Here is a 26060-nt window from a genome sequence, read left to right on the forward strand (position 1 = left end):
CTCCAAGAATTCACTTTTAGAAGGCCATACAAACTCGATTTCTCAGTCATCATGATTGGAACAAACTTCCATAATGATAGCATTTACTTCAATAGGCATGAAATACGCAGACACTCCCAGATCGTGCACATAGAGTGGTTTTAATGAAAGAGTGAAATATTCCTGACGTAGCTATAACAGATTGTGCGGCAATGGTTACAAGTATGAGACTTTACCTTAACGTTTGTTCTAAAATTCGTCTGAGGCGTATGAAGTACGTATTTGCTTCTCATTACATATTAAACAGTTGATACTAAGGTGATATAAAGAGCTGCTATATAGAGCGACAGCGGTGCATATAGTGAGAATTGAGCACAAGCTACATGTAAATGACAATAGAAGCGCATCTGCATTGGTAACTGTAGAAGTCAAGAGATAAGGAGGTGTCTGAAGTATAGGGAAAGGTTTCAAGTTTATTTATTTTACCAGGGCATACCTCAGATCCGTTGATCTGATTTTCAGGTATCCCTGGGCACATATCAAACGCATTTCGCTGTTCAGTGGAAAGTTATGCTCTTTTACAATAAACATTCAGTGTCGAAAAGTGTTGTTTGAAATACTGTGTACATGACTATGGATAAGCAACAAGCAATGATCACAGAAAACATGAATTAACAAATCCAAGACGACCAATAATCTGTATGTCTGGCACGTAAAGCTGCTGTATTTATCGCAGAGATGTTGTTTTTTCTAACTTATAAATAAATTCTGGTCGTGCGTAAATCATTGGAAGGATGTCCACAGGCGATGAGCATGTTGTCTGGAAAGGAGTCCTGGGGTCGTCTGACGAAATGTGCCTTCATAGAACCGTCCCTCCTCTTGGGTACATTAGTATTCCTGAAAAGTAGAAAAGGACGTATTAAAGAAGGATACTCGGAATCAAGAGGTCCCAGGTTCGAGTCCTGACATGCCACCGATCTTGTAACCTTCGGAAAGGCACTTTACACAACTTTCCTCACTAGACTCAAGTGAAAATGAGTATTGTTTTTCCAGTATTTTTTTTCTATGTGCGAGACACAACACTAGCAACAGCTGCCTCTGTTCCGCGTGTATTGCACTGTTTCCATTTCAATAAATCAAATCGTATAGACAAAGATTCATTAGATTTCCTACACTCTTTGACACGGGATGGTGTCTTTTGTAGCACTTTCTTTTCCCTCTCTCTTCTTTATCACACCACATTGTCTGACATATCTTTCCGTAACAGGTGGGCGGTTATGTCTAATCTCCCTCTGCAAGAAAACGCTTTGACAGTGACGGATGGTGTACGACCAAGACATTCTTTATAAGATGGCAGCGACAACTGCAAGCGTTTCCCGCCTCAGGGAGGGCGTGCATGGGGTTACTCCGCTTCTCATATTGACGAATTCTCACTTGCCCGTGGCGGTACCTTTGCACGACCTCGTAAGCCACATAGAGCCCTGGGTTCCCAGAAGAAGGCACACGGCCCTCAAGTTGGTTGACGTCTGAACTCTAAAAACAATTTATCTTCGAGAACACCCATCCGTTTATGTCGGGCAGGTTTGAGGTGAGAAAATAAGACGCATCATTTGCGTCGGACAGGTTCAAAGATAGCAGCGCTTGACGCAACGCAGTCTTTGTTATGCCGAATTACAAAGGCGAGGTGATAAGATGATGGGAATGATATGTGGCAACGTCTTCAAAAACAACTGTCAATTAAAGTCGTTTGATGGTTCTTTGTAGTCTATTGCAGCAAACTATGGTGACTTAGTGGTAGTTTGTATCGCCGATATAACCACTCTTAGGCTAAACAAACCAGCATAACAAATTATTAAAATCTAGCTCACATGACAATTATATATTGATTTTAGCATGTAACTTAACTTACTAGGATAAAGGATGTTATAATATCTGCGTCTTTATTGTAGTTGTTGTAGTTTCAATGTGTTGTGTTTCTCCCTCTTTTTGTGTGTTCGTGTGTGCATTTGCGTGTGTGTATTTGAGTGCGTGTTTGTGTGTTCGTTCGTGTGTTTGTGTGTGCATGTGTTTGTGTATGACCATGTCACCAGATGCTAGTCATCTGTAGACTTTAGAAGAGGCCTTGTTATGATATTCAAAGCAATGGTTAAAATACAATGTAGGATGTCAGTGAATGTTTCTAAAGGAAGACTTTTTGAAAACTGATATGCTAGTTTTCTACTTGCATTTGTCGTTTGAAATATATGAACTTCAATCAAGAAACATCCCAACTCAGATCGATTTGAAAATTGAATTCATGTCTTTTCTTGTTGTTTACGTGATTGATAAGGGAAAATTACTCGTGTTACATCAAACTATATATAAAGTTGTTTTCCTTCAAGCAGTTTAGCTCTGTACGTCTCTGAACGTTTTAATCAATACTGATTGTTTTTCTCCTTTATATGGTGTGTGCAGGTGAGTTCAATAAACACCACTTGCATGGAACTGACATGACAAAGAGCTTGCGTCTGCGTCAGTAGATGGGTTAAGTGGCAGATGGCAGTACATTTCTTTTTTATGGAGAGAAGTGTTTACCACATCCATTAATGCTCGGTGAATCTATTAGCTTTCAACCGTAGCTGTTTCTTGTTGTCTTCTTGTTTGTGAGTGGGTGTTTTGGCATTCATGACTTAACGCGACAAACAACATGAGAATTTGACGCATTGCCATAAGCAGGCGTACTTAGCCCACGCAAGCTACAGCACGGAGTTTCACTGAAAGAAGATGTAAAGACAACAGTGAGGTTTTGAATGCTTGTTTTTGATTTTAAATTTCGAGGGGGCGAGGCAAGAGTCGAATGCAGAAAAACAACAACATGAGAACGTGGCACATTCGCGTGCAGTGAACAGGTTGATTGACGTGCAAAACCCACGCACACTGCGGGGTTCCAATGAAGAAAGACGTTTTGAATATGGCAATTAAATGTTGGCGACACTAAACATTAGTCTATGAATGCTTGTTGTTTTCTGAGTTGTGAAGGAGTTCGTCAAGCACGACTGGAAAACAGAAATAAACTTTAAGGTAGAACTTGACATATTCGTGGTTTTTGAGAGCATTGGATGTTTCTGTCTTCATGTTTACGTGTATCTTTCTGTGTGTTTTATGTGCCTGTGTGTGTGTGTGTGTGTGTGTGTGTGTGTGTCTGTGTGTGTGTGTGTGTGCCTGTGTCTGTGTGTTTATATATGTGCGTGTGTGCGTGTGTGTGTGTGTGTGCCTGTGTGTGTGTGTGCCTGTGTCTGTGTGTTTATGTGTTTATATGTCTGTGTATGTGTTTCTGTCTCTCTCTTTGTTTCTCCATTTCTGCCCCCCTCTCTCTTTGTATATGTGTCCGTCTCTCCGTGTGTTCTCTGTACCCACCACACATTTGCCGACGGGAAAGCCGTCCATGTCACACATGGTCCTGGCGGGGCATCTGCAGACCATCCTGGGGATCCGGCCTCTCCACTTCCCGTAGCTGGTCTGGCAAACCTTGTCAACTTTTAGGTCGCACTGCAGGGACGACAGAAACAATCATGGGTTAAAATCAGAAACAAGACACACAACAATAACAGACCGCCCTCTGCACTTCTCGTAGCTGGTTTGGGAAACCATGTCCACTTTTAGGTCGCACTGAATGGACAGAAACTAGCTATATAGATAAACCACGACAATAACAGATCGCCCTCTCCAATTTCCATAGCCGGTCTGGCAAACCTTGTCCACTTTTAGATCGCACTGCAGGGACGTCAGAAAAATTCATGGATTAAAATGAAAAACAAGTTACCGGTACACCTCACCTGGTGTTATCATTAGGGCGTGCAAATCTACAACGATAGTGAAAAAAGTAAAAATAGGGCTACACAATGGACCACCTGTCCTCCCTTCATTCCCTTCTATCTCTTGATCTTTTTGCGTCCTTTTGTGTGCGCCCTTGTTAGCTATGTTAAACTTTCGGTCCAGTAATTTTCTCCACAAGTAGCTCTAGACATAGTCTTCTCTTTTGCCGGGATGAATGGGTAGGCGATTGTGAAACGGCGTTATTCAAAAGCAACGGCTGTTTTGGTGCTTTGATTGTCATATTCTTAGTAGCGTTGGTTGTACGAGCTGTCATTACGTTCAGTATGAACAAAGACATTTTATAGTCGCCTACATTGTTCAAAGCTTTGGGGAGCTTTCAAAGCAGAGCTTGGTAACTTCTTACTGTGCCCACTCACTTTCCCATCTTGGGCTAATGTACCATTTACTCCCAGACTTGTGATGATTCTAAATCTCAGATGACACTGAACATCACAGTTAAAAGTCGATGTGTATCTAAAATAGCCCGGTTCTATCCCCTGATGTCCTATTCCATCTGTATGAAGTTATCTTTAAAGATGTGTGGGATGAGAGTGCGGTCTTACATAAGATTTTGGCCGGCCCAGATGCACAATTCTGAAAGATGAATTACACACACGGGTCTATGTGCCATCGACATACTCTTCAAGTTTGCTGAGACAGAAGATTAAAAAAAAAGACTTTGAAGAAGGCTTATTCCTTCTGCATACTTTTTTATTGTCTTTGCAGTATTTTTTGCAGATTCGCGTTTTGCTCTCTTCTACAGCATTTAGTCTTGCTTGCACTGCAAAGAAGTATCCTTGAAATTCAAGATTGTTAAATTTACTTTCCATCTACCTATAGCCACGCCATTGGACTGCAAAAGACATGCCTCAACGTTAATTGGACTTAGTTAGCCAACAGCGTACAACAAAATGCTTCAGCTTTGGGGACCCAAAGCATGGATAGTTACTGTCAAGAGTGACTGCTTGTTAGTCGGAGCTGATGGAACAGGGAATCTTTTCTCCCTCTTCGTGTCTTCTAAAAGTTGATTGAACTTAGCCAACAGTGTACTACAGAAGGCTTCAGCTTTGGGGACTCAAAAGCATGGCTAGTTACTGTCGAGAGTGACTGCTTGTTAGCGGAGGGTGATGGAACATGGAATCGTATCTATCTCTTCGTGTCTTCTTCACTGAACTGTGCTGTACACCGTGATTAGCAAACGACCTGCTGGACCCCACGCGGCTCCAGTTTGTACGATACAGATCTTTCTATTTCGCCTCAAGGACAGACTTCAGTTCGTGTAGACACGCGCACCAGGCGAATCTTTCTATGTGCATCTCCACTAACTATAGTTTCAAAACCAAAACGTTTGTAGGTAATATCAAGACATCAACCACAGGGGATTCAATAGCATATTATGTAATGTCATTTCTTTACACCTTATCTCTTAGTATTTTCAGATTAAGTCAATTTTAGTGTACTTCCACATGTAGTTGGTTTTCTTGTATTCCCCTTTGTGAGCGTGGGTCGGTCGGGTTAATCTCCGTACCGATTGTCAACGCTTCTGTGGACACGAATTGCAAAAAATACCGAGTGTAAGTACAGTACAGAGACGTCTAGACAGCTATCGCGACTATATCTATGTACACAAAGCTTTCTGAGTATAGTTCAGGACTTAAGGCATAATTAAAAGACTTTCCAGCTTCTTACAAGCTTAAAGATGACTCTTAGATGACTTCTAAGATACCTCAGGGTACTTCAATCAACAACTTACGATCTCCTTCAGAACTTGAAGGCTTATCCAAGTCAGTCTAGTACACAATTAGTACTCTCGTATTCCCCGCAAGGCGGTTCAAGTCCTTTGGTGTAATACCCGTATCGGTAATTATCAATACTACAAAGAGCACGAATTTTAGGAACCTGCCAGGCTACCCTGTCCCTGGGGTTCCTAGCGGTACAGCCTGAAACTGAAGAGTGCTTAGTCAATAATCACGACATACCGAGTTTATGGGATACGCCAAAAAGAAGTTACAGAAGCAACTGGATATGATTTTGGAAACGGTCAGACGTTTCAGCTAGTAGAGACCAGAGGGGAAATACAGGTTTATAAGCACAAACTATTGAAACCTACATTTCAAACCTTCATATCAAATCTGCATTTCTCCTCTGGCCTCTCAGTCACTGACGAAAGCTAGTGGATACTAGCTGAAACGTCTGAACGTTTCCAAAATCATATCCAGTTGTTTGAGTAACTGTTTTTTTGGCGTCTTATTTGCCATCTTATTACCTGGATGGCTAACCTTCACCGACGTGTGAAGAGTCTTAGTCGATAGTCACGACGTACTGAGTTTACTACATGACAATAAATCTAGACTTTATTCATCGTTAGTCACGACCAGAAAAATGCTCGGGTTTAATCATGAGGCTTTTATCAGGTTTCTATAGAGGTTTTATTTTACACGTGGCTCTTATATGACTTGTAATATGCCTGAAGTCATTCATAATTTGTCACGACTGAACAAATGTTTGGTTTTAACTCCAATGCCTTTATCATGTTTCTATAGAAGTTTGATGGTACACGTGGCTCTTATATGACTTGTAATATGCCCCAACTCATTCAGAATTTGTCACGACCTGGAAGATGTTCTGTATAAACTATAAGGCTTTTGTAAGGTTTCCATAGAAGTTTAATGCTACACGTGGCTCTTATATGACTTGTAATAAGCCCTACGTCATTCAGAATTTGTCACGACTGAACAGATGCTTAATTACAAGGCTTTTGTCAGGTTTCTATAGAAGTTTGATTTTACACGTGGTTCTGAGATAACATGTCCAGACTTATAACAAGTTACAATCCACTTTAAAGACCTATTGACGAGTGTCTACAGCAATTACTGCTCTTGTATTTCCCTCAAGGACGCCCTTGTCAGTCGCTTTTATCCCCGTATTGGTAATTATCCTTCCTACGAAGAACACGAGTTTTTGGATATCTGCCAGGCCATCCTTGATGTTTTGATGAAATTTAGACATCCAGGTACTAAGATACGCCAAAAAAGTAGTTGCATCATTTTGTCTTCACTTTTCCTTCTTTTTGGACTTTAAAAAATTGCCTTTACTCATTCGTATATTAATCAATAGTTTGTGCTTATAAACCCGCATTTGGTGGATACTAGCTGAAACGTCTGACCGTTTCCAAAATCATATCCAGTTGCTTGGGTAACTGCTTTTTGGCGTATTCTTGATGTTTGCAGTGGCATTTTTGCATTCTCCACAGTGTGGTCCAGGTCCTTTGGTTTTAATTACTTATATATAGGCAATTAAAAACACTACAAAAGGCACAGCTTTTGAACGGCTACTAGCATAAACGTAACACTGGTTCCAAACGTGACTCGCAGATAACATGTCCCAGCTTGTAACAACAATATATAAACGCCCTTCGTTATCAATGAGTCTCTACTAGTACTGCAATTACTGCTTTTGTATGTTCCTCAAGGATCATGTCCTTCGGTTTATTCCCTGTAAAGATAAACTATTCTCATTTCAATTTTGGTTTTTGGATATCTGCCAGTTATACCTGATGTTTATAGCTGCATTTTTGCATTCTCCACAAGGTGGTCCAGGTGGTTTAAAATAATTTGGTTTCATTCCCATAACGTTTGAACGGATACTAGCCGGAAAGTTGACATGGTGCTGCAAACAACTTTAAGTCCTTTAAGAGGTTACAAAAGATCAATGTTACCACATGAATAGAATTGATAGACTTTACTTATTCTAATACTTATACTTGATAATTAGTCAAGACTAAATGAATGCTTGTCTCTAATGAGAATTTTGTTTGTATTTTAGAAGTTTTATATGTGACTATGATATGAAGAATAAAGTACGTAATCACACTCAGCATTACAGCATTAGTCTTCCATATGTATAGCTACATTTATTTTCCTAGCCAGATTTTTAAAATCCATTTAATGTGAAGCTGATCACGAATCAATACTACACATAACATCAATCTCACTATTAACGTCAGTGTTGGACATAAAGTTGTTCGACCTCTGGCCTTTAGGTCTGTATTATTGACTGTTAATGTGCGGCATAAGAACCATTACATATAACAACCAACATGTAGCCACTAACGACCTGGAGGCGTGACTATGATTTATAATTATAACTATATTACTGCATGCCTGGATAAGAGCCAGAAATATTGCAATAACACCCAGCAGCCATCATGGCCATCATCAATGATCATTCTTTTGGTGGTTGGATTGAAGACATCCAGTGTAGCTTTTAGGGCTAAGCGTCCTTCCCAATGTAAGTGAATCAAACCTTACAGTCTTGTACACACCTTAGATACTGTGCATATAGCCTTGTGATGTTTCATTGTATGAGCTGGTAAAGAAAAAGAGAACAAGGGTGGTGTCGTCATGACACCATCAAAATGTCAAAAATCTAATCTATTTTTTTTTATTCGGCAAGGCGTATATTTCGTCAGTTTCTGAGACCTCTTACTCCCTTGCGTGGAATACATTTAATATTTTGTTTAGTGTCAAACTGAAAAGTTGAGCAAACCAATGGTGATAAATTCAAATGAATAGCTGAAAAATATCATACCAAGGACACTCATCTATCAACTTGACATTTTCCCTGCATACGTCAAACGTTCGCTTCCCTTTGACAAACTTGCCTCAAAGTCATTAATCCTGACGTCTTCCCTATTAAGGCATCTTAAGAGGCTAATTAACGGCTAATTAACTGCTAATTGAACCGTGCTGATCGTCCCATCTGTCACCAAAACCACATCATTAATTACTCAACAGGTAAATAAGAACACACGCGCTCCTCGCAGTGAGTAATAGCGCCATTAAACACTCCTGTTCAGCACAAAAGGCGGCATTTTAATACGATTATCACAACTATATCAATCACAGTGCAATGATGATAATCCGTAGTTGCAGCTTTATATGCCTGAAGGTTGATTGCATGAGAACAACCATGGAACAACTGACTTTGTGTCGCGTGCTTCGGCCTATATTGTATCTAGAAGCGTGTATATCCATAGCTAGTTCCAGTTACTTTCTGTTTAAAAGGCCCACTACCTCATTCATTCATTCATACTACATAAAGCACCATATGTAAAAGGGACACAATTGCACTGGGAGAAAATCCTTGCCATTGTGAACAATATGAATGTTGTTACTTAGGTTCAGCCATACATTATATATTGATCCATAGCCCATAAAAAAGGAGACTCAAATTGTAAAATTGTACTTTGCTATTGTAGTCGTTGACAGTTAAGTCTTGGTGTTATATGTTGGTTGTATATGCACTCTGGTTTTACATTGTTCGTATACAGAAAGTTGGATACAAATTGCTCTCGTTATTTTTACATTATCGTATATCAAACCATTTTGCAGGAACGTGGTTTGAGCACGGGGATTCAGTCACAAAGTCTTAGAAGTCCAACAAGAACATAAAAGAGATTTTATTTTACACTATCATATAGCTGGTACATCAAAAAGCCACTGCCGCCTGATTTGCGTCAAAAAAAGTCGTAAAAAACAACAGAACCGTGGGTGGAACTGTTGGGCACCGATGGCGTATCACATCAAGATAAGCTGTAAAACACTATCAGGATGGTAAAATCTAATCAACATGCCATCAAAGACACCCGTACAAAATATCTCTAATCTACTGTATATAAGAACACGCCTGCCCACACATTGGATAAGATAGGCATCGCAAAACTGGTAACTGTGATCTTGTGACCCATATCAGATTAAGTACGATTATCTGGCACATCGTTTCCACTATGGGACCTTCTGTAACATGTATAGAATAAAGGGTCAATGCCCTAATTATAATGAAGGTGGCGTGCCGTTAGTAAGCTTGACATTCATAATTTCATACTTACCACTACATTAAAATTCTATGACTTGGAAACGTACGAATATGGAACCGTGACATCTTCGAAAGGCATCCAATGCGATTTCAGAGCATTAAAACTGGAAATATTATGGATAAGGCAATCTTCATGATATTGACACATACTGCTTCACATTGGCACATTTCTATCAGTATTTCAAACTTTGAATATTTAAAACTGCAGAAACAAGCCGCAAGATGAGTCCTTTATTTCAAAATCAGCCAAGGGCTCAGGGAGTAACAATTTTCCGTCAGAATTTTTGCTCCACGAGGGTCCATACATATTGGGACAGTGTTGTTTCAACTAAGTATGTAGATAAGTGACTAGAATATTGGCTTTGAGAAACTATACTTTTTTTCTATGAGCAGGCACTGCTCTCCTCAAAAACATATGTAACCTCCACTCTACCCATTACGCTATACGATGTGTACATCGACTTCTAGCAACTTCCTTGTTATTCTATAACCTCTTTTAAACTGTACTGTACTCTTAGCTATGTCACTGTAATCACAGCACATTCCTGCATCTAACATGCATATGGATATTGATCTGACATTAACATGATCACATTCCGAATATAGATAACATTTGCGAGATGAATTCGCTACGCCATAATTTCCCAGAGAGTTTCAAAATTGAGTTTGCGATGTGTGCTCTGATTGGAATCGAAAATAATTCCGGCTCCCGAACGACATATCGAGACAATTTCTTGCTGGAAGTAATTTTGTCTACCACAACAAATTATCTCTTGCGTCATTGGTAGATATATTTATGTATATTTGTTATTTATGTTATTCATGGTATTTTATGCTGACACTGTTGCGGATAAATATAGAAACAATTATGATTGTTATGCAAGGAGACGATTAAAATAAACCACACAAGAAAATCCTTGGAAAGATTTTGAAGATGAAGGAAAGAAAAATAGGATAAGAATAGGAAATACTTTTTTCTAATTTTCTTGGTTCAAAATCAGAAATAATCGTCTTGAAAAAGTGTGCAATTAGTAGAACATTTTATCAGTAGGAAATTTAGGAATGCTGATGAATAATGACTAATGGGGTGCCAGGAGATTGTTCTCAGTGTAGTAAAAAAATAACAAACCACCAAAATTAAAGTTATAAAATATTTAATGTTTAATTGTCAAAATACGTTTCTGAACTGATATATTAAGTAATACTCATCTGGGCAAGAACATGCAATAAAGATTCGTATAAAGATTGAAACATCCGGTCTGAGGAAATTCACACTTACTGCTGGTGCAGGCACGCTCCTCGCCAACTGTGTTTCAATTTGCACAATTACTGCCAAAGCAAAACGATTAGGAAGAATCGCGAGTGAAGCTAAATATATACACTGATCGCCTGAAGAGAAAATCAACAACAAAACATCGCAGGGCTGTCACAAACAATGTGCCAGTCTTAAGTTTCCAAAACGCGTACAGAATACAAAATGAATCGCACAGCTTGTAACACCCCAATCCTTTTATAAACACATTTCATCATAATCTATGGCATCCCGGGAACCACTGGTATATTTCATTAATTTTATGCTGGATGATAATAAAAATTTAAGTCATTTCTAGCATCGTAAACGTCAAATACATCGTTATGTCTTAATGTCCCAAAATATGATAGATATTGCAGAAGATCGAATGTGTACGTTGAAATAAAGACAAAGCCTTATTGCACGGGAAATAGATATGCTGTATACTGCTATGAGCCCGGGTTTGTTGTAAATTATGGGGTCGTGTGGCGTAAGGGCAGAGTGCTCGACTCGGAATCAAGAGGTCCCGGGTTCGAGTCCTGACATGCCACCGATCTCGTGCCCTTGGGAAACGCACTTTACACGACTTTCCTCACTTAACTCAAGTGAAAATGAGTATTCTCCTGTCCTGTATTTGTACTCTGTGTTGGAAGCGGCATAAAATAAGTTGATATAACTGAGTGTGCCGTCGGCATGATTAGTCATGAAATGTTGGAATAAAAAAAATATATACCACTTCACTCCATACCCAAACAACCTTCCTTGATGACCAATGTTGTGTTAAATTCAAAACTGCAGCACAGCATTATCCATTGGTCACACCTTGTCACAAACGTTATACCATTTTATTAAAGGTCGGGAGTTCTACAAATGATTAAAGCTGTGCGTGGGAACAAAGGCAAATATTATCAGTTGCAAGTTGGCTAGGTTGTCGCAGTACGGGCTCGTATAAAATGGCCCCCAGAAGGTTTCAGATTGACTTACCAGGGCTAGAAATTCATTTTTGGGAATAGGTGCGCTGGTGCACCCAACCTATAAAATTAGGTGCACAAAAAATTTTTGCGGTGCACCATGTAAAGCAAAACCTGATTACAGATCTTACTGCTCCTCCTCTGAGCTTGAAACTGGAATGGACGCTAACTTTAAAATCTTAAACAAGTACTACAACAAAGATTTCATCATTTTTCTGACACTTACAAAATAGCTACAAAAATATTTGGGTACACTGGTGTACCTACAGAAAAACATAGGGTGCACAGCTCCAACTTTGGGTACACTAAGGTGCACATGCATCCAGTATTTCAAGCCCTACTTACGCTCGTATAAAATGGTACCCAGAAGGTTCCAGATTGACTGACGCAACATTGTAAATCGTCAGCAGACGTATAACCATTGCGGAGCTCGTTGACGTTTTATTGATTTTTGAGGCAGCGCTTAATTTGGACGGGAAACGTTTTAATCTGCGGTGATTCGTTTTCCGTGAGGGTTACAAACGTCCCCCGCATCACCTGTTCCAGCTGCGGCGTAAGGACGGGTCACATCTTGTTTTTTTTTTGTTTTTTACTTCAATTTTCACGTCGTATGGCCTGGAAATTATCGTCAATGAGAAAACATGTTTCCTAATAGATGTATAAGGTCTTTTTCCATACTGGTAGCAGCTACAAGCACTGATAGAATTGTATTTATTTTGCATAAATATGCATGTTACTATACAAAAATACAATTGCAAGTAGACTGAAATATTAAAAAAAATAGGTATTTTAAACCTATCTTTGAGCTTTCTTCCAGGATAGAGGATTTTCAAACGCCGTATCTTATGCAGTTTCCATTTGTCCTAATTTTCAAGTAAAAATTTCAAATTGTTTTTCAGTATCAAGAGCTCTGAATTTACTACATCTACTCAACAAAGCTGACCATTTCTATACCACCAACACTTCTTCTGATTCTTGCTTCACAACTCGAAATACGAGATGTTACACCGAATTTCGACCAGGTCACGCCTACTCAGGATGAAGACCTTTCATGTTCATATGTACTGAGAGTTAAATGGATCGGATCTTTGATCACAAAGTGTTCCTTTGTGTTTTCTCTTTGAGGCTATCTATAACCACCAGATGGACATGAAAGGTGGTGATATTTGCAGAAAGGTCGGGGAGTCAATCTTTACAGGTTATACAGAGCTCGGTGGAACAGAACAAAGATCTTCTATTATCTTCAAGGTCTTTGAGTAAAGATTCCAGAAGCAACGGCAAGGCAAATCTTTGATGATCCCTCCCCAACGATATAGAATTCTATCTCCACATGCAATCTCTTATGCAATTTCATAATTGCTGAAACGATTTATACAGGTGCTCAACTGGTAGAGTGCTCGGTTTGTAAGGTGGTGAGTTCAAACCCCGGCCGAGTCATACCAAAGACATTAAAAATGTTACACACTTCTTTCTCTGCTTAGCACTCAGCACATGTGAGAAAGAGTGTGGGGAGGTCAAAAACACGTACAGCACTACCAGCGGACCAGCCCCCTGCTGTAGTGCCTTGCACAACTGTGTGTCGCCCAAGGGCTGCGGAAATGGAGATGGGCACCACCCCTATGCATAGAGTGGGACGGGAACTTTTTTTAACGATTTCACGTGTGCCAAGCGCGGAGGTGTATCACTACAAGAGGTCTGCGTTTCAAATAACACTACTGCTCTGTGGGGAAGATTATCATAGGATCATGGGGATCACGAAGTGGTAAGAGGGGTTGGCCATGCAAAGCGAATGTTTTGGGAAGAATCACGCCCAAATGCTGCAATGGGTCTTTCTCACAGGTAGCGAACCACAGTCTGTACTAGCTGACTAAACGCTTCAATGATTTGATGATAAGGCCTAGAAAACAAAACAAAGTTGTGTTTCCTGGCTGGAAGAAACATCATTTTTTTCAAACTGATTGACCATTTCTAGCTCCATGATCTGACACCCGAGTGCCATGCTGAAACATTTTACAGTCATTTTTCAAACATTGACATTGAAAATATAAGTGTCTTTATGCAAGTTTCACTTTGTTGAATAAGTTGGGTCACTAGAGATAGGCAAAGTCTCATAAAAAAGAAAGAAATTAATCCCTACCCTATTATTTTCAGGACTGAAACAGGAATCACAACATTTTTCTCCAGGCCTAAATCCGACGATACAATCTTTGCGAGAACCGTTCATCTGCACTTTGACAAGACACATTACGAAGTCTTTGCCGATGAGCCATGTCTACGATATATTCACTGATCAAAATCGATAGAATGAGGTCGGGCGTGGCGATGGTGGGCGTAGTTGGTGGCTCTACCGTTAGAGTGGTTCTGAGTTACAGTTATTGCAACCCATTCGTCTGTCTGTTGCAGTCTAGACCGAGGATCTTTCACGTTGTATCGAATATTGAATTTCTACGCAAGTTATCAAATAAAGACAAAACCATTGCTGTGTTGGCCAGGAATCAAATCCGGATCCACTGCTAGAAAGGCAACAATTCTTAGCAATGCTCACTGTAGCTTTTAGTTTTTTTTGTCTTTGCTACTAGCATATTAATCTCCACCACTCCTTTGCAGGCTGAATACTAGTATATAGTAGACATCGTCCTAAAAAAGGGGATTTAATTTGGCCAAAGGAGTTTGCCGGCCAGAGATGGTCCAGTTTGCCTGCATGTGCCAAATTATATCGTTCTTTTTTTAGGCCGATTTCTACTACTTATTCAGCTTGCAAAGGAGTCTGGTGGAGGCTATACTAGAATATTGTGACTACTTGATTTACAAAAGCTGCAGCAGCAGATGGAACACGTGCTATCGTGGAGAGCGTTGAGTGACAGAAGCATGGGGACCGGAGAATACATGCTGTTTGCAGGTGTTCCACTTGTTTAGCGGGGAACATGTTTTCTTCTGCATGCATGGGTTTCAAACAACAATAGCAGGATATGGCACATATCCTATCACGGGGAAAGTTGAGTGACGGTTTCTTGATAAACCGGAACAAACATACTGCTTGCAGGGGTGCTACTTCTTTTGAGGGGGGGGGGGTATTTACCTCTGTATGGCTTGGAAAAAGACATCACAAGATGTCATACATGCAATCACGGTGAATGTTTAGTGACAGATGCTTGCGAAGCCGAACAAAAATGCAAAAACATGCTGTTTGCAGGCGTGCTAATTCTTTTAAGGGAGCTGTGTGTATCTCCTTTTGCATGCATGGCTTACCAAAACATCAGGTGATGGTACACACCCTTTGACGGGAAAGGTTGAATGAGAAACAGTTACCTGCATGCGAAGCCGGAAAAACATGCCAAGTGCAGATGTAATGCTTTCTAAAGAACCATTCGCGCACACACTCTCTGATGTGCTTTCAACTTAAACTTGAATATGCTGTTTACAGGCGTGCTACTTCTTCTACTAAGGGAGCTGTGTGTATCTTCTTTTGCATGGCTTACCAAAAACACCTCTTCACGGTAAATGTTGAGTGAGTGACATTGCCTGCTTGCGAGGCCGGAAAAACATGCCAAGTGCAGATGTACTGCTTTCTAAAGAACCATTCGCACACGCGCTTTCTCATGTGCTGTCAACTTAATCTTCATGCCAATAGTCAGGTTACATGAACTAATTTGCCTCCCACTGTGCTGTCGTATGGCGTATCGCAAAACAACAAAACACGTACGCTGCAGTGATTATACAACGTCATTAGAAATTCCAATTAAAGTTCCGATTAGTAATTCTCTTTCATCTTATTGTTGCGTAATGATGATAAACATGTTTCCAACAGAGATGTTACGTGAAAGGTACGTCCTTTGAAAAACAAGATCTGGATGTAAATGGTTGGAATTATTTCTCGTCTTTTCCATACACGAGACCATTGTTACATCTACGTGATCTTCCCTATACAGCATAAACTATAAAACCTGCATTTCTCCTCTGGTCTCTAAGTCACCGACGAAAGCTAGTGGATACTAGCTGAAGCGTCTGACCATTTCCAAAATCATATCCAGTTGCTTGAGTAACTGCTTTTTGGCGTAAACTATAAAATATCATTCTATTCCAATGGGAAATATGACGGGACGTAAACTGTACCATTTGGAAGGTTTTATAGGACGTGTGTCGTTGATTATGTTCAGATATTGCTACTTCTTGGCTCGAAGGCAGTGGCGTTGTTCAAAGTTGTTTGTGCAAAACACATCTTTGTTATTGCCTGTCACTGGGAATAGAATAAAATAATGTAAATTCATCAAATCATCCTTTGAAATTCAGATTCATCATTATGCACTCTGATTACTGATGCAATAGTAACAAAACAAGCTACTAATGCCTGGGGACATATAGCGATTGATGTTGAAAGTAAAAAAGGTTTCAAACACATATCTAGGGAACATGAGACAACCAACATGACGAAGTAATTATACAGTATTGTAATATATAACACTACTCCTAGCATTAGATTATAGCGTTCCAGTATGCAATACTCGTGGTTTTTTAATGCTCTCGACCACATTTGGTCACATTTATGCATTCAGCCCATCTGGGCAAGAACATGCATAAAGATTCATATTAAGAGATTCTCTAAGTTTCTTAATATATAGCCAGCAGTGATTTCTACCAGAAGCATACTTATTGTTTCTCTTGGCTGTCGTTGTAAGCTACTGTAAGACTATCACGTCTCAACATATCTTTGTTTAAACTGTCTTTAATTGCTTATCCGTATTTTTTATCTTGTAATTTTTATCCCTACCTTCCCTGTTTTTCTGTTCGGGTCAGATAGCTGAGGAAGACTGAGTGATTCAGTCAAAAATTCCGATGAGTCAAATTTATGAGTTGGAGAACAGTTTAATACTTTTCATAATGTAATTTACCAACTCAGATGAACTTTCATGCCGATTCCCTGTTTCTCCACCATGGCATCATTAGTATGGTGAAAACTATGTGCTCGATGTCTTACATTTTGAATACCTACCAGCAAAAATAGGTAGGATATTTCTCTTGCTATGCAATTAACTCTAAGGGCGGTAGGACGGCCCATTCAACTGTAGCATGCTAATTTCTTAGGAATGGGTCTGGTGCATACAGTACAAGATATGGGAGTTCATGCGAGGACGTATTTTAACAAATTAAACACATACAAATCCTTATTGTCAAACAGACGTAACCATTCGTGTTTAACCATTAATTGTGGAACAACACAGGCGACAACTAGCAAGATATTGGACTGTAATTAGTGTATTCAAGGAATTGTGTCATTATTGCTCCATACTGTTAACTTTTTATATGTACGTAATATGTATATAACCTGTAGAAAACAAGAAGAATAGCTCCTTATGAGGCTAATTGTGGACTCAAACTAAATCCAAATCCATCCAGGGTCTTCAGGTCTGCTCTAAATAGCACATATTAGCTAATGACGCCCCCAAAAAGTCTGCCCAGGCAAATATGGTTGTATCACATGGGAGTCATTCTAGCAGGCGACAGTGGTGATTACGCAAACGCCACGGAGCTCTTCTCTGGCGGGAGTTTGCTCGGGTACAGATAGCAGACGTTTCTAGAGGGCTCTTAGGAGGTCCCCCGGTAGTAATGGAAGCTATTGTCGCCTACATGTGAACTTTAGGGTGAACCTTGAACGACTTGGAACTGGTCCAAAAAATAAAGTTAACTTGGTTAAAACTTTTAACCATAACTGGTCGGAGAGTTTAGGTAGATAGGTAGACTGCCAAAAAGCACTTCCTAAAGCAACTGGATATGATTTTGGAAACGGTCAGACGTTTTAGGTAGTATCCACTACCTTTGGTCAGTGACTCTAAGAGATCAGAGAAGAAATGTAAGTTTATGAGCACGAACTAGCACAACAGCTGGTACATTGGTTTCAAAATTAATAATTATAGTTCTTATCAGCAGAAAAGATATACATGTCTCCTGGCAGCCGTGTTGGAGGGCTAAATTGTGAGGCTATTCAGTTTATAAATGATTATTAATTAACAGTTGTCATCATTTAATGAGCCACGGTAAAATGCAATCGAATATGATTTTCAAAACGATGCTACAGATTTATTTCTTTTGTGTGTGTATGTTGGGTTAATTCTTACTATTACAATTGTAGTGAACAATATTGATGTATTCATGGCCTACACTGTTGTTACGCATTTTCTGCTCATAACATAACAAGTTCAACTGGGAACAAACCGAATCAAACGTGCCAAACCGTGACGTACATCGCACTTGGACCCACAAGACAACGGCTGGTTCGGATTAGATATGAAGGAATACCCACGCATTGTCTTGAATCTGATGGTTTCTCGGGGAATAATTTGGAGACTTCTTTTCGTTGAAGGCTTAAGACATAAACCATTGATGGGTGGAGTACGGAATTTTAAGCTTATGTTTTAGGCAATATTTTATTGAACACATTTTTTATTGTACTGGGAATTTCACACGCCCGTGGTTAGGATTTCTTTAGAAACATTTAATAGTCTTTGCTGTGAGAATCTTTTTTAACTGCCTGCAATATTCTGTATCTGTCTGTATCTGCATCTGCATGGCTGGTATAACCACCATTCGTCTAACACACCAGCTTCGCAGGCATGCGGTGGCAGCCGGCTACATTACACCTAACGACTTGTTACACCGGTACCTAGCCTTTGAACATCTAACTCTAAACATTGTTTAAAATGATCTAATGACAATTCCCCTACTGTACTTGGTGACAACGAGTTCCTCTTGGTTGATAACTTTTGCACTTTAATGCCCACGATCAAGATGATCATTCTGGTATACTCATTTTCACCTGAGCGAAGTGAGTGCCTTTGGTAAAATGCCTTTCTCAGGATTCGAACCCGGGACCTCTTGGTTCTGAGCCGAATGCTATTTCTTGTTCTTTTCCAAGTATTATTGTACATGTTTGGACTCCAAAATTTCATTGGTCGCTAATGAAGACGTAATAAAACCTGTTGAAACTCCGAGTGTAGTGCACTCACGGGTGACTGGGCGCCTGGTGACTTATCATTACCCTCTGTGATTGCAGACAGTCTCAGTCTAATGAGTTTTACGGTTGCTCAGAATTCAAGCTTAGGAAGTTACAGATCGATATGGCTATAACTTACATACGCCAAAAAGCAAAATCCAAATTTTCCAAATTCACATCCAGTTGCTTCAGTAACTGCTTTTTGGCGTATCTTATTACCTGGATATCTAACCTTCATCGACGTACAAAAAACAAAGCTTGAAAGTTTTTCCAAAACATTCAATTTTTATATCCAATTTTTGCTCTTGCTTGTGTTGAGTATTTTGACATTTTACTTCAACTTATAAACGCAGCTTGAATGTTTCTGTGTTGCTACAAATCCTTTAATTTCTTTTTTTTTTACTTCGATAGTGCGGTTTAACTTTGTTTCAATGTTGTACATGTTGTACATTGTGCACTGATAAATTACTTAGGAAACCAGAAGAAGCCCACAAGTCAAGGGACCCTGAGTACATCTCCTGCGAACTCCCAATCCCCCTGCCATCTCTCCCCACCTCACAGGCTTTTGGCGTGAGCCCAAAAGCTGCGTACAACATGATCACCTTCCATATACACAGACCTTCTTTCCTTTACGGAGAACGTGAGTGCACCGGTCTATCATCAGGCGACCTGACACGACGGATCCCACCGGGCATTACCGGTGTTAACCTTCATAAACAACCCCAGCTCCCAATCCTGTGATTATAAACCAGATGTCCGCAAGCCTTAGTCACACCAGAGTGCACTTGTGATCACACCCATGGGGCAACTGAGCTAACGTATCTACAGGTCTCAGCAGCTAAGGCCACACTGGCTTAAATTTATGGATGACATCATCTGAAGACCCCCAACTACTAGTATAGTGCGTGCGGGGATAAAAAAAATTCCAATAAAAAAAAAGCTGCTTAACCACAGGAATGCAAAGCTGGTACTGTAAGTTTGCGGTAGTACATAGTGACATTTACGTCAAGCCGGCACATGTTGGCCTTTTGCGGCATTTATGAGTCGGCACTCCACTGGGTTCTTGAGTTCCATGGAGCTTCTGCAGCCTGTGTGCCGTCCTCCGTCGTTACCGCCGCCTCCATATTGTCGCTAGCTACGTACAATGGCCTACGGAGGATGCATATTGCACCCAGGCCAGAGCCTAGGAGGAGGTGATTTTTATGTTTACCGACGGAAAACATATTGTTTTTCCTCAATTTCTTCTTCTTCTCCAAACAGTGACCTATGACCCGATCAATGACATGATTTGTTGACGTCTGTTACCATGGTGACTGGTATTTCATGTTGGAATTTCATGGTATGCTCTGCTCCTGTCACCATATACTAGTCTTTTTTTCTTCTTGGATGAGAACAGTCAACCATAAAATCAAATTAATGTGGCCTAAACTGTTGCCGCAAACATCTCGGTACTTGCAACAACACCCAGCCGGACTGCCTGAGGCAAGCGCGGAGGATCAGACGCGCTGCGTGTGGAAAAGGACAACATGACAGACATGTTTTCTGGACGTGCTGTTCCTGGATAGGTGACGAGGTTTCCTTTCATGTAGAAGTGTAGGCAAGTGTTAATGTTAGGGTGTAAACCGGGGAGTTTATCTGTGTATAAAAGGCTGTAGAATAAACAGATATTTCTAGGCGGGTGCGTGGGATTTCTTTGAAGTAGAATCGACGTCTTTGATGAGGTCTCATAAAATATTAGCCGTTGGTATTTACAGATAGCTCTCTACATCAAAAACATTTTCTAGTGGAATATGATACAGTAGTTGTCAAATATCAATTCTTCCTTCTCGGAGATGGTCGGTTTTCAATGCATTGTTCAAAGAGAAGAGTTCAACTTTGCTGTTGGATTGAGTGTTATTTCATTCAACTTTATTAGTCTGGTATGGACAAAACTCAGCCAAACCAAGCCTTGGGCACGTTATACAGCATTGAGTCAAACCATTTTCTGTGACCAACTCCCTGGATCCAGATCTGAGTCTTTGTCTAGTTCTCCCAGGGCTCATACAAAAATTTAAAAAAACAAAGTACATACAACAGATAACATCATGGTAAAAAGTACACATTTGGCAAAAAATGAAACATTTTATGGAGTGATCACTACAGACTGTATAAAAGTAAGAGTACGCTCTAAACTAAAAACATAAGCTTTAACTAACTAACAATGTCCTTGAGTAGTTTGGAGGTCTTGGTGAAAACCCACTTTGATACGACGAAAGCAAAAGCTGCTTTTCGTGCAGTGGTAGTCGGACGGTCTTGGTTAAACCAGTTTGAAACGAAGAATGCAAAAGCATAAAGGTACGAGTACGCTCTAAACTCTAACACTAAGCTTTAACAACGCCCTTTTGGGTAGTTGGGCAATCTTTGAATGAATTTTAGAAAGCAAAAGCTGCTTACCGTTTCTAGCTCGCTGCGGAACGCCTGGCCCAGCTTGGAGAGGAGATCGTAAGCTCCTGCCAGCTGTTTAGCGGATGACTGCGGACGAGAGATACAATTCACGGTAAGAAAAAACATCTCCTGACTACACAGGGGTTTAACAAGCGTGACATACTTAAGAGCTGTAGTACGATAATTGACTGGTCACGGCCAAAGTGATTCTCTATTAAATACAAGTGTTTGATCAGTGCTTAAAGGTATCCCCTGCGGTACAACATTCATAAGAACGGTACATATTTGCATTACATGTTTTCTACCAATGCAGGTGACCTTATATAAGCAATAGTTAACAATGATGTTTTAATGCCTGAGTGCGAAAGAACTGTGAAAATTCCTTCAAGTGAGCTCCCATTTTAATCAGACTGATTCATATTGGTACTCTTCTAAGTACGGTAGTTTCTACGTGCACTGACGAACGAATCACAAGGTGTAAAGTGCTCTACAAGAAAAGTCGTCTTCGCTTGTACGAAATGTTAAAACTGTAATGACGTGTCTATTTGTACACTTTTGCTGGCTTTTGGGGGTGTTTCATGTGTAGCTTTTGGTGTGCCAGTGCTTGGACGACTTTTGCATGAGTCTAATCGGGCCCGTGATGGTATATATAAAGGGCTAGTGAATATGTGATTGTATAGAAAGAGATGTGAAAGTGCCTCTGAACTCTTGTCAAGAGGCCCCCACGTACATGTAGAGGAGTGAAATCTTAACGCGTTAATGATTCTCTTCCCCACATCGTGATCGTGAAGCACTTTTCGTTATTCTAAAAACATAAGAAATCCACGTGAGCACATTGCACCAGCGTATTCACGTGTTCCTCTTGAGTGGGGAATCGGAAAGCATTTGGACCATGTACCAAATCTCCAGCACCTTGGTTCATGTTCAAATGGCACATGAGCATATAAAAGTTCATTCACGTGAGCACGTGGCTTCACACATTCCTGCTTGCATGGCTAAGGTCGTATGAAACGTTTTCCACTCGTGTGCATGGCCGCTAAGTAACACTTACTAGTGTCATCTTCCATTTCTATGTTCTGACTTCACGTGTCGTTCTGCATGACTACAGAACTGAAAGGTTTTTGACCCGTGACCAGTATCTTCAGGAATAACGCAATGGACAGCCACTTAGAAGAAAGGTACGTGAACTGGTATCATTACTTCGTACACGTGTTCTTTCTATGTGACTTTAGAGCTAGAAAATTGATAGAGGTACTGACCATTAGTCCAAAACCTATCTGCAGGAATAACGCAATGGCAAGCCACTCAGACGAAAAGAGGGTAAGTTGGTATTGTTTCTTTGCACACGTGTTCTTTCTATGTGACGTCAGAGCTAGAAAATTGAAAGGTTTTCGACTAATGGTCAGTACCTATATCTGCAGGAATAGCGCGATGGACAGGCATTTAGATGAAAAGAGGGTAAGTTGGTATTATTTCTTCGTACACGTGTTCTTTCTATGTGACGTCAGAGCTAGAAAATTGAAAGGTTTTCGACTAATGTCTATCTGCAGGAATAGCGCGATGGACAGGCACTTAGACGAAAAGAGGGTAAGTTGGTATTATTTCTTCGTACACGTGTTCTTTCTATGTGACTTCAGAGCTAGAAAATTGAAAGGTTTTCGACTAATGGTCAGTGCCTCTAGTAAGAATACAATAGCAGACACTTCGAGGAAAATACGTGTCGTGAGGTGGTGCCATCCTCAATTTCGGTGCTTGAGTGCCATTTACGTTATATGTATGGCTTCAAAGATGGAGAATTGAAAAAAATATCGACTAATGGTCATTCCTTCTGGTAAGAACACAATGGCGAGACACTTCTACGAAAAGCACGTGGAGTGGTGTCACCCATCCTTTTCTATGTGAAAGTTTCTTCAGAGGCTTCACAGCTGAAACTTGAAGGTTTTGGCCTTTACTTCTGGAGGTCAACACAATGTGCAGATACTCATCAAATTCTTCACGTACTACGCACTGTGTGAGATAAGCACTGTCAAATTGAAAAGTCACTTTGCAATTCCGGACCTCAAATGTCTATAATACCTCTAACGCTTCTCCATCTTCTCCACTACTAGCTTATTCTGTTCCACTTAAAATTTTCATGATAAATATCGATCTAATGTTAAAGGAATACCCTTCTACTCGTTGGCGAGTTCCTCTAAGAATTAACCTACGGTGACCTATCCATATGTTTATTCTGTGGGAAAGGGAGAGGTTTAGAAGAACATTAACGTAATCGATGTCTGTGAAACTGGAATTATTGAACACCTTGAAATGCCAATCCTTTTCCTGAACTCTAGACTACAGTTTTGCACTTGTGTGACGGGCTGAATAAAGTTCTATACGGGAACTATGCAGCTCCAGATGTCTTACTGAGGGACGACTGTGTGTGCAAGATGTTAGTTAGCTTGAGGAATGAATCCCCTCTACTATATACAGTTTTGCACTTATAATAGTATGTCTTAGACGGCCAGAAGAGAGGGATTCTCATAAATATAACTACTGCTACGCCTGGAGGAAATTGAACTATATTTTGACAGAACACTTACAGGCAGCTAAACAGGCAGCTATAATTTAAATAAAATTTGACGTCTGGAACTTGTATTGATTTATTCTCATGCCTACTGTTCGCGGCCCTATATGTTCTTTCCGTTCCGGTTTAGAAAAAAATCCTTGAACAGCTTGTAGCGGAAATTTCAAACATTCAAACAATTATAAGAGAAAGGAGGACGATTTACTCTGAAGGCCGGACGTTACGGCATGCAGCACATTTTACTAATAAAGGAAATTGTTCAAAATATAAAGGAGCCTTCCCAAGTGGCATGTTCCAGTTCAAGACATCACAATAAAAATGTCTGCAAGAATGTCAAGGTCTACATTTTATGTACTTCTAATGTCCAATTATCTACTTTTCACGTCAGTCCCTTACTCCCCAAGGCCGTGATCTTAAAAACTCTTGAGTGAAAAAAGATTTTTAGGTCATCGTTACGGTATTTTTACCATCTGTCTAAATCATGAAGAGACTTATGCAAATACCAGTGGTTTGCTATTGGTTATGATTTAAGTATGACGTCTTCCCAAGTTAACTTTGTATTGTGGGTTGGTAAAAAGGCAGACGTTTTATATAACATTTTACTCCCTAAGGCCGTGATCTAAGAATAGTTGAGTGAAAAAGGATTTTTAGGTCATCCTTACCGTATTTTGCTATTGGTTATAAGTTAAGTATGACGTCTTGTCAAGTTAACTTTGTATTGTGGGTTTTATATAACAGTTTTATAGGCAGACGTTTTATATAACATTTTAAGTTATCATGGAAAGAGAACATGTACTCAAAAATTGCACGTGGATAGCTCTACGAACGCTCTAGGATCTTTCCATGAATGAATATTTTACAGTAATAGTTATGAAATCGTTTTTTTTTAAATAAGGTGTCACAAGAAGTATAGAATAGGATCCTTATTTTAGAAAGTCTTTCTCAAGACTATATTCTATCAGCTATCAAAACTTGCAAAGACACTGTCTTGTTTAGACCTAGCAGAAAAATTGTCAATCAGCAATGTCTTGTCCTTTTGGCCGTGTAGATGAAGCTCAGCTTGGTAGATTGCCGTGTGTAAGCCTGGTCTTATTGTGTGATTGGCATAGGCTGCTCTGTACTGAAATATTCAGCAGCAGAACTGAAGATGCATTGGAAACAACCCGCCACTTCTGGCCATAGATCCTGTGACAACCAGAGATGATCGTTGATTGCTGTTGGCGTATTAGAGCCTGTAAATTTGTTGTTATCTTTCGTTGCGCTATTTTTCAGACACCCGAAGAAAGAAAGCATTATACAGATAGAAAGCAGATACCACACAAATACTCACTATAAACATGTTGTTTGCAATTATCTTTTTCATAAACCTCTATTCTACCTGTAGCATATAGCTCTTCGAAATTACGAGAGTAAGCCTTCAACTAACCTGCTGATGCTGAGAGACAGTCTAAAACATTTATTTTAAATTTTTATTGTAATGATAACTGCTTCTGTTGGAAATCGTTTTTAGGAAATTTCTCTGTTGATTACTTGCAGTTTTAAAAGAGGCTATAGGCTAATAGATCCAGACATTTCTTTTTTTATCATAGAACATTTAAAATCATGATTGGAGATGACATCCTATCAAGCACAATCAAGATATCTGATCCTACAGAGACAGTCGGGATACGCGGGAAAAGCAACAGTAATCATTCATCGATCAGTTGTGGCAATGCCATGTTATGGCAGCAGATGAACCATCCGTATAAATGGTCAATTGTTTATTCATGGATCGCTTTTAGATTGTATATATATTATTTACGTCGAGGATTTTGGAGCAGGAATCGGTAAGCTACATGTATCAGTCCTTTTATACAGGTACTGCCTAGCCATTCATGAATTGGCTTGCATTCGTGCTATACTTTTAGCTAGTAGCAGGCGAATTCGCCAAGTAAGGGTCTTGGGCCTGAGAAAAAAAGAATAAATCTTAATAAGAATTAAAAAAAAAAACTCTTTGTACCAACGGTTTGTTTTTAGTCTGCTATGGGGCTGGTGGTGCTGGTGGTGTTTTTTTACCATGTTATCTGTTGTATAATATATATGTTTTTAGTTTGTATTAACCCTGGTAGA

The 26060-nt window shown here is 39.8% G+C and overlaps 1 protein-coding gene across 1 annotated transcript in view; it reads right to left on the reverse strand.

Moving 5' to 3' along the window:
- Positions 1-467: 467 nt before the first annotated feature.
- The window catches only part of LOC109477935, a 32019-nt gene continuing 6426 nt past the window's right edge, over positions 468-26060 (reverse strand). Inside the window, exons 2-4 of the mRNA XM_019779399.1 lie at positions 21395-21472; positions 3376-3507; positions 468-876 (exon numbers count right to left, since the gene is read on the reverse strand). Of these exons, the coding sequence (XP_019634958.1) occupies positions 868-876; positions 3376-3507; positions 21395-21472 (219 nt within the window). The 3' untranslated portion in view covers positions 468-867. The remainder of the gene's footprint in view (positions 877-3375; positions 3508-21394; positions 21473-26060) is intronic.

This window comes from Branchiostoma belcheri, unplaced genomic scaffold (genome assembly GCF_001625305.1).
Source record: "Branchiostoma belcheri isolate BF01 breed outbred unplaced genomic scaffold, Haploidv18h27 scaffold105, whole genome shotgun sequence".
NCBI lineage: Eukaryota > Metazoa > Chordata > Leptocardii > Amphioxiformes > Branchiostomatidae > Branchiostoma > Branchiostoma belcheri.